Source organism: Zeus faber (genome assembly GCF_960531495.2).
Source record: "Zeus faber genome assembly, chromosome: 18".
Lineage (NCBI taxonomy): Eukaryota > Metazoa > Chordata > Actinopteri > Zeiformes > Zeidae > Zeus > Zeus faber.
The window spans coordinates 27573197-27583196 of record NC_137210.1 but is presented as its reverse complement, the minus strand read 5'-3'; the positions used below and the strand labels follow the sequence as shown (position 1 = coordinate 27583196).

General features: G+C 42.3%; 1 protein-coding gene across 1 annotated transcript in view; it reads left to right on the top strand.

The window, feature by feature from the left end:
• marco (macrophage receptor with collagenous structure) overlaps positions 1–10000 on the top strand; it is an 11694-nt gene that overhangs the window by 1684 nt on the left and 10 nt on the right. The window contains exons 3-15 of the mRNA XM_080019074.1: positions 153–316; positions 1133–1250; positions 2032–2085; positions 2259–2330; positions 3809–3904; positions 4096–4140; positions 4994–5080; positions 6477–6539; positions 6674–6745; positions 6938–6973; positions 7538–7597; positions 7957–8121; positions 9102–10000. The exon at positions 9102–10000 is cut by the window's right edge and continues 10 nt beyond it. Coding sequence (XP_079875200.1) covers positions 153–316; positions 1133–1250; positions 2032–2085; positions 2259–2330; positions 3809–3904; positions 4096–4140; positions 4994–5080; positions 6477–6539; positions 6674–6745; positions 6938–6973; positions 7538–7597; positions 7957–8121; positions 9102–9232 — 1163 coding nt within the window. The 3' untranslated portion in view covers positions 9233–10000. The remainder of the gene's footprint in view (positions 1–152; positions 317–1132; positions 1251–2031; positions 2086–2258; positions 2331–3808; positions 3905–4095; positions 4141–4993; positions 5081–6476; positions 6540–6673; positions 6746–6937; positions 6974–7537; positions 7598–7956; positions 8122–9101) is intronic.

Here is a 10000-nt window from a genome sequence, read left to right as displayed (position 1 = left end):
TATATATTCATATTTATATATATATTACAGTTATTAATTCCGTCTAAAATGCCACAATTTCAAGTGTATTGAGGGAAGTGACAAGGGCTGATATGAGGAAGTATGACATCTGACATTCCCCCACTGTTCCACCCTCCTTGTCTTGGTTCCAGTTTTCAACCCTGTGCCGCTGGCGCCCAGGTTGGAGAAGCTGACGGGGCCCAACGACATCCCCCTGCACGGGGATCAGGAGAACCTGGACCTCCACACCCAAATGCAGAACAACAGCCAGGAGACCCGATCCCTGAGAGTCCAGCTGCAGATACTGCAGAGCCAGGTCCCCCTGCTCTCTGGTTTCAAATGCTTTTGTGATACAAGACAAGACCATTACATTAAGCAGACGCTTTTATCCAAAGCCACTTGCAATTATTCAAACACCGACGGACGCAGCCATCAGGAGCAATGAGGGGTTAAGTGTCTTGCTCAAGGACACTACAGCATGCTAGCAGGAGGAGCCTGGGATCCAACCAGCAACCTTTAGATCACTAGACCACCAGCTCTACCTCCTGAGCTACCAACCCCCCCCCCCCCCCAAGACAAGACAAGACCAAGACGAGACCAAAACAAGACGAGACGAGACCAAGACGAGACCAAGACGAGACCAAGACTAGACTAGACTAGACACAAGACACAAGACAATATAAGATAAGATAAGATAGGGGTTTATAAATCTCTGGGGAACTCAGGATATTCAGGAGTTTAATTTAAGTTAATTTGATTTAACTGTTGTTCACTTTTTTACTTTAATTCTATTTGATTTTGTTTAGTTTTGTCACTTTCTTTTCACTTTAAAGCTAAATATGTTGAGCTTAGTTTCATTTATTCATGTATTTATTTATTTCATTTTATTTGGTAAAACTGATTAAGTTTTGTTTATTTCATTAAGTTGAACCCTTTTTGTCGAGTTGAGGTTATTTGGCTTGGCTTGGTTTCATTCACTTTAAATAAGTTGAGCTGAGTTTAGTTTAGCTCCAGTGAGTCCATCTCAGCTCAGTTAAAACTCTCTTCTGCTCGGTTCAAACTGAATAAATCCAGATGTTTTGTCGATTGGAGCTTCCCAGGGTAACGCCTGTTTCCCTGCCCCTGGCTGCAGCTCGGCAGCCTGTGTGGATCGGAGGGCGAGCTGGGCCGGCTCTGGGTTCAACTGGGCCTGGTCAACACCAGCACCCTGCTACTGGGGCACAAACTGGAAACCATCACACTGACACAAGGTACAACTGTGTGTAAGAGGGATTATATTATATTATATTATATTATATTATATTATATTATATTATATTATATTATATTATATTATATTATATTATATTATATTATATTATATTATATTATATTGTATTATGTTGGATTGTATTATAATATATTATATTATATTATATTGTATTATATTATATTATATTATATTATATTATATAATATTATATTATATTATATTATATTATATTATATTATATTATATTGTATTATGTTGGATTGTATTATAATATATTATATTATATTATATTGTATTATATTATATTATATTATATTATATTATATTATATTATATTATATTATATTATATTATATTATATTATATCATATTATATTATATTATATTATATTATATTATATTATATTATATTATGTTGGATTGTATTATAATATATTATATTATATTATTTTGTATTATATAATATTATATTATATTATATTATATTATATTATATTATATTATATTATTTTATATTATATTATTTTATATTATATAATGTATTATTGTATTATAATATATTATATTATATTATATTATATTATATTATATTATATTATATTATATTATATTATATTATATAACATTATATTATATTATATTATATCCTTTTGGATCATCCACTGGGCTTCACAAAATATCCGGAGATTCCATTTTGTCAACATGTCCTACCTGGTTGTTGACAAAGAGTGAGTCTAACGTTGTAATGGATGCTTCTATGGCTCCTCCATGTTCCCCAGGTACTCAAGGTGATCCAGGCATACCTGGGATGAAGGGAGAGCCAGGAGCTCAGGGTGAGTTTCACTGTCTTCAGAACCTCCCCCCCAGTGTGCACCAGCAGGTATTCTGCAGTTGGGTCCATTCGAAAAGGTGTTTAATTGGAATGTAATGCTCAGGTATTTAGGAATTTAAATTCAGGAACTTAAAATTCAAAAATGTCTTGAGTTCTCTTACCTTCTCTCCTCAGGTCCCCTGGGTTTGATGGGTGTGGCCGGAGCACCAGGACATGCTGGTGCACCGGGAGAGAAGGGAGATAAAGGTAGATCCACATGGAAAATAATGAAAAATATTAGAGTTGGTCTGAGTAGAGTACTGAGACACCATCTAACTATGAAGGAAGAAATCTCTGTCTCTATTGGTCTGTCTGTCTGTCTGTCTGTCTGTCTGTCTGTCTGTCTGTCTGTCTGTATGTATGTCCTTCGATTATCTTGACAACTGTTCTACTTCACACTTGGCAGGTGTATTGTTGGGGTCCCCAGGGGCGTGCAGTGTCAAATTTTGTGCAATTTGGACACTTGACACGTGTAATATTAAAAAACTTTTGAATAAACAAGCGTACAGCGAGCTGCTCAGCACGCGGGGCGGGGCTTCCTGAACAGCTCTGTGCAGCAGCAGGGCAGGGCTTCAAGGCTCTGCGACGGAGTCACTTACGTCCGCAGTTCAGCCTGTTACGAACAGTGCAGCCCGTTACGAACAGGCATGTTTTGAACGGGCACTAGTTTAATTTAAAGAGGAACTCCATGTTTATTCTGACCTACATGCTACATCCTCTACATTGCCTACTACACTGGCTAGCCAGCGAGTTAACAGGCTGGCCCACCCAATGTAGTTCCTCCTAAGTGAGCGGAGGGATAAGTCATTGTTACGTATACAATGACCTCTTTTTCTGCTGCTTCTCTACCGAACAGGTCACGGCTTTCCCACCGAAATGTCTCCGTCCCCTCGACCACACCCCTTCTAGTTGACATGTGCGCACGGAGCTGGTGTCCACTAGATAAGTGCAGCGGTCCAGCATTAACCAGGGCTCGCCTCTTTACCTCTGTTTGTCTGGAAGCGTGATATCGCAAAAGGTTATTGACGGATTTGCACCGAACACGGTGGGGCGGTTGGTTTTGGGCCGGTGAAGCGCCGATGCATTCTCACGCAGATGGGTCAAAGTGTGGCGTGTGACAGAAAGGTGATTGTCCGAACACCACAACACCCTGATGACAGGCTTTGGCCAAATTGGAGGCTCATTTGTACTTTTACTGAAGTAAAGTAAAGTAAACTAAAAAAGAAAAAAACAGAAAAAAACGAGGCATTTCTTCCGCCACTGCATTTAAACATATAACAATGGAAAGCTCTCCTAAAAAACAGTGAATTCCGGTTTTACCGGGGTATAGGAGCAGACGGAAAGTTCCCGGCGGCGTAAAAGTGCAACAGATTGATTTCAGACGCTGTAGCCGTCGATGCTGAAGATCCAAATTAGCTTTCAGCGTCTGATCCCAGCGATGATGAGCTGTCATCTCCTCTCATCACGGATGAAAAGCAGGATGGATGGACTTTCTTTCTTTCTTTCTTTCTTTCTTTCTTTCTTTCCTTCTTTCTTTCCTTCTTTCCTTCTTTCTTTCTTATCCCCCTTTCTTCGTCCCTCCGTCGATGCACTGACCAGAGAGCGTGTGGATTAGCGTGTGTGTTTAGCAAGGAGAGAAGCCGTTCAGAAGCAGATTCATTAAACGCATGCTTCTTCCCCTGCAGGTGACAGTGTTGTGGGTGATCCGGGGCCCCAAGGACCCAGGGGCCTCAACGGAGTGAGCGGCCCCAAAGGAGAGACAGGATACTCTGGCGAGCCAGGTGGGAGACAACACAGAATGGCACAATGCAATCATCTTGCGGGGACGTGAAAGATTTGAGAAAGAAAAAGCCGCGAGGGTCACGTCTTTACCGCGACCTCCCCCCTGCGTGTTCCTTCCAGCAGCCGGGAAACCCGTGTTTCCTACTCCATCTTAGATTGTCGTCATGGTAAGATTGTCCCTGTTTCCCAGGTCCACAGGGCCGCGTTGGACTCGATGGACATCCTGGACCAGCGGGTGAGTTTCGGGGGTCCTCAAACTCAAATGCCCTGGGGGCCACTGGCCAGGTCGTCCGCTGCTAGGGGGGCCAAGGGGAAAAAAAAACTGTCCCTGATGTTTAAAAAAAACAAGTTTTATATATTGTTATTGTTGTTGTTATTGTTGTTGTGATTTTAAAATGAATTTGTGGCGGGCCGGTTGTGGCCCCCGGGCCTGTGGTTTGATGGTTGGTGGTTTTATGTAGAGTGATATCGTTCCGTCCGTGTTATTAAAACCAATTTCTAATTATCTTATCGCACGGCGCCTCTTGTGGCCCTGAGGCCCCTTCTGGCTTTTAGGAAAATATGATGATGTTCTGAGGAAATTTACTCAAAGTACACTGGGGAGCTTCTTGTCAAAAAGTTGCTGCACAACACGATTGTGAAACGGTTTTGTTTTCACTTCCTTTGTTTTCAATAAAAACTGCTGAGTAGTCATGGTTAAATCTGTCCTCCCCCCACTAGGGTCAACTTTCAGCTTATTCCAACTTCATACTTGACTGTAAACTGGTGTAAACTGGTGTAAGGCTCTCATGGCAGTTGCTATCATGTTATGTTCAGTATTATCAGAAAGTGTGTGTGTGTGTGTGTGTGTGTGTGTGTGTGCGCACACACGTGCGTGTGTGTGTGTGTGTGCGCGCCCGTGCACGTGTGTGCACGCACGTGCGTGCGTGTGTGTGTTGGTGTGTGTGTGTGTGTGTGTGTGTGTGTGTGTGGGCGTGCGTCTGTGTGTGTGTGTGTGTGTGTGTTTGGGTGTGTGTGTGTGTGTGTGTGTGTGTGTGTGTGTGTGTGTGTGTGGGTGTGTGTGTGTGTGTGTGTGCCCGCCCGTGCAGGTCCTGTTGGTCCACCTGGGATTCCAGGGCCCCCAGGGGAGCCAGGTAACCAAGGTAGCGGTGTGAAGGGAGAGCCTGGAAGCTCAGGTGAGTGAAATGTATGTCGTCATGTTGGGGTCATGTAAAAGCGGGCGTATGTCCTTCTGAAAATGGGCGTGGCCCCCCGCTGACTTAGAGAGCCACTGAAAGTACAAATCTACGTCAGCGTGCCCCCTGCACGCTTTGTCCTGATTCCAACCAGAAGGTGACGTTGCTGAAATGCTGATCATGACCAGGATTTATGCTTTTCAGTAGAGAAGAAAACATCATGTAGTGCTCTTTAATATCAAACTTGGTCGTAATTTCACACAATATTGCTACGATCAGCCACAACATTAAAAGCACTGACAGCTGAAGTGAATAACGTTGATCATCTGGTTCCAATGGCACCTGTCGAGGGGTTGGATTATACTGTGTATATATATATAGTGTTATATATTATTATTATATATATATATAGTGTTGTATTTTATTAGTATATATATATTGTTATATATTATTATTATAAATATACTGTTATATATATATATATATATATATATATATATATATATATAGTGTTATATATTATTATAATAAATATTCTGTTATATATTATTATTATTATTATACTGTTATATATTATTATTATTATTATATATATACTGTTATATATTATTATTATTATATATATACTGTTATATATTATTATTATAAGAGGCAGCAAGTGAACAGTCAGTTGTTGAAGTTGATGTGTTGAAGCAGCGTAAGGATCTGAGCCACTTTGACAAGGAGCACATTGTGATGCTGGACGACTGGGTCAGAGCATCTGCAAAACCACAGGTCTTGTTGGTCAGGTTCCTGCTATGCAGTGGTTACTACCTACCAAAAGTGCTCCAAGGAAGGACGACCGGTGAACACAGGGTCTTTTGGCCCAAGGCTCATTGATGCCGAGGGAGGCATCAATGAGAAGTATGGGAGAAGTATGGGAGCACTCACAGTGTCCATGCTGATCCCTGTCCACCCCTGAAAGCACCTACAATGGACACGTGAGTGTCAGAACTGGACCGTGGAGCGATGGAAGAAGGTGGCCTGGTCTGTTAAATCACCTTTTCTTCCACATCATGTGGATGGGTGGGGTTAGGGTCCGTTCCGATGGAGCATCAGTGGGATTCATAGGTCTTGTGGAGTCCATGGCTCCACAGGTCAGAGCTGTTTTGGCGGCAGGAGGGGAAGCTACACAATGTTAGCAGTTATTAGTGGTGGTTTTAATGTTGTGGCTGATCGGTGTGTGTGTGTGTGTGTGTGTGTGTGTGTGTGTGTGTGTGTGTGTGTGTGTGTGTGTGTCTGTGTCTGTGTGTGTGTGTGTGTGTCTGTGTGTGTGTGTGTGTGTGTGTGTGTATACATATGTATATATATATATATATATATATATAGTTTTGTGTATTTTATGTGCATTCCTTAGGCCACCCAGGACTTCCTGGGAGTGTCGGACCCAAAGGCGATACTGGGGACAGTGGTATGACTGGTATGAAGCCTCTCTACCTCCAGCTTGTAGCTTGTGTGTATATGTGTGTATACTGTATATTGCTTGGTGTGTTTATTGGGGTGTGTGTATGTGGCTACCTTTGGTGTTTGTTGAGGTTGGTTCTTGATTCCCAGGCCCCCAAGGCCCGCCAGGTCCGAATGGAGATAGAGGAATTCCTGGACACCCGGGCCCTGCAGGAGCTCCAGGTCGGCAGATCCACTTCCCCACAAACGGCTTCTAATAATTATCTAACAAACCGAATGAAACTGTTCACACGAGTTCAACCAAGAATACATACCTGCTCCCACTGATTTCTTTGTTTTGGTTATTTATCCCTTGTGGTGCACCTTTACCTTAACGGTCAAGTTGTCCATTCTGAATTGTTTGGGCCTTTTCAGGTGCGACAGGACTTCCTGGACTGAATGGAACAACAGGTGAGTTCACCCTTCATGTGAAATGCCGACCTCGTATGCTTAAAACCATCTACACCACCCGCCGTCAGATTAGTCCACGAACACTCACTCAAGAGGGGGCCGCCCGTTGTTCGGACGGCCATTATTCCGAAACCCCAATAGTCCAAAAAATGTCCCATTGGACCGAATGGCCATTTGTCAGACAGCCCATTATCCCGAAAACATTGCTCCAAAAAAAAAAACACTCTCGACAGCCTACCTTCCAATTCCCATGTTTGAGAAATGATGGAAGTGTGAACAGTTAATTTACTTGCAACAAGTGCCGTCGCAACAAGTGGGCGTGGCGCCCACTAAAACTAATGGTGCTGAGCTACATGCACATTCTTCCCTAGTTTCAATGACAAGCAACTTGAGTTGATTTCATTTATATTGTAAAGATGTAAATATACACAAACGTTTGTCCACGCTCTTATTTAGTAGATCCGACCAAAACCTGCAGTGGTGCTTTTTCAATCCATGGCTGAAGAACCCACCTCCATTTTTCAGGACAGAAACCTCTAACACCGTGTTCTGGTTCTTCCATAGGAGCCAGTGGCCCCACAGGTCCTGCTGGACCCAAGGGAGAGCCAGGACAAGCCACAGAGTGTAAATTGAGCCTGTAGTCTTTTGGCTTGGGGGGGATGTTTGTTGTTGTTTGTTTGGTTGTCTGTTTATGCTTCTACAATTGTATTAAGGGTGACTATTTTTAAACTGGAAATAATGATGATAAAATATGAACAATAATAACCTTTATTTGTAGTCCACCTTTCATAGCCAACATAGAACACAAAGTGACAGAAGGCAATCAAAGAGTAATAATAAAAAGTTATTATTATTATTATTATTAATGTTATTATTCATAATAATAATAATAATAATAATAATAATTATAACTTAGATAAGATAATAAAAGTTATTAATAACTTTTATTATCTTTTTTTGTCTGCCTGCTTTCCCCCTCTCAGTGGAGGTGCGCTTGGTGGGGACCAGTTCTCGGGGTCGGGTGGAGGTGCGGCACAGCGGCGTCTGGGGGACGGTGTGCGACGACAGCTTCGACACGTTGGACGGAATAGTGATCTGCAAGATGCTGGGGTTCCAGAGATGCGTCGCCACCTTCACTGCCTCGCCTGGTGAGGGATGGCTGTCTGTCTGCCTGTCTGTCTGCCTGTCTGCCTGCCTGCCTACCTGCCTGTCTGTCTGCCTGTCTGTCTTCCTGCCTGTCTGTCTGCCTGCCTGTTTGCATGTCTGTCTATCTGCATGCATGTCTGTCTGTCTGTCTGCCTGTCTGCATGTCTGTCTGCCTGCCTGTTTGCATGTCTGTCTGTCTGTCTGTCTGTCTGTCTTGTTTAGGATTGTGATCTGAATCTGCATGAGCATCATGTGCAGAAGAAAAGCTCCAGTGACACTTTATGAAGTATTATAGACTTTGTTATATCAGGACAATGGATGTGACTGACAAGTACTTTTACTTTCTCATACATTTAGAACATTTAAGAGCAAGTACTTTTACCTTTTCATACATTAAGTACATTTAAGAGCAAGTACTTTTACTTTTTCATACGTTGAGAACATTCAAGAGCAAGTACTTTTACATTTTCATACATTGAGAACATTTAAGAGAAAGTACTTTTACTTTCTCATGCATTGAGAGCATTTAAGAGCAAGTACTTTTACTTTCTCATACATTAAGAACATTTAAGAGCAAGTACTTTTACTTTCTCATACACTGAGAACATTTAAGAGCAAGTACTTTTACTTTCTCATACACTGAGAACACTTAAGAGCAAGTACTTTTACTTTCTCATACATTAAGAACATTTAAGAGCAAGTATTTTTACTTTCTCATACATTATGAACAAGTACTTTTATACTTTTACTGAAATGTCAATGTGGTACTTGCACTTTTATAAATAGACAGATAGCACCACTGGTATTGAATGTGTATATTTGAAGTGTGCATGCACACCCTATGTACCTACACAGTGTGTGTGTGTGTGTGTGTGCGTGTGTGTGTGTGTGTGTGTGTGTGTGTGTGTGTGTGTGTGTGTGTGTGTGTGCGTGTGTGTGTGTCTGTGTGACGTGCCGGCGACGCCCGTATCTCCTCCCTCAGGCGCCGGAACCATCTGGATTGACGAGCTGCGCTGCCGGGGGACGGAGAAGAGCGTGTTCGACTGCACTCACCTGGGCTGGGGCAAAGGGGACTGCAACCACAACGAGGACGCCGGCGTGCACTGTGTTTAGACACACACACACACACACACACACATATGCTCCCATAGTCAGATATCAGTCCTCAAACTGCATTCGTCACCATTTTCCGCTTCCTTCTCTGACTGACATGATTAGCACTTAAGAGGTTATTACCGTGCAAACCATGGGGAACAACTTTCAGTTCCTTTTGTTCCCGTGGATGACCTGTATGAAATATGAGAAATAAACACACGGATCATGAAAAGAACGAGGCTCTGCTGTCGTCTCACTGCTTCCTAGAGGAATCGCAGTTTATACCCTTTCCCTCTATAACCTTGGAACCATTCCTTGTGTGAGACACCTCCACCAGCTACAGTCAATGATGAACACGTTGTCTGTCTGTCTGTGTGTCTGTGTTTGTGTGTCTGTCTGTCTGTCTGTCTGTCTGTCTCTAGATTTTTATCAAATGCTGTAGCTTCAATCTGTCATGATGGAGGTGGTATGAATGTGCGCCCCCTGGTGGCTCACCACTGGACTCCAACAGGTTTGGGCTCCGGAGGGGAGGACAAGGCCTTTTGTTGTGTTAAAAACATGTACACAGCACAGTCCTGTGCTGGAAAAACGGTGGAAAGAATTTTCAAAGCTGGAAAAAAAAAAAATCATATTCCGTTTAAAGGAGAAGATTGAGTCATGCCTCTGTACTTGGGGAGACTTTACAGTCATTTTATAGTGTGTGTGTGTGTGGTTGAATGAACTGCTATTAGGCAATAACAAATAACATAACAAAACAACTATATTCTATAATAAATACTGCCTTGA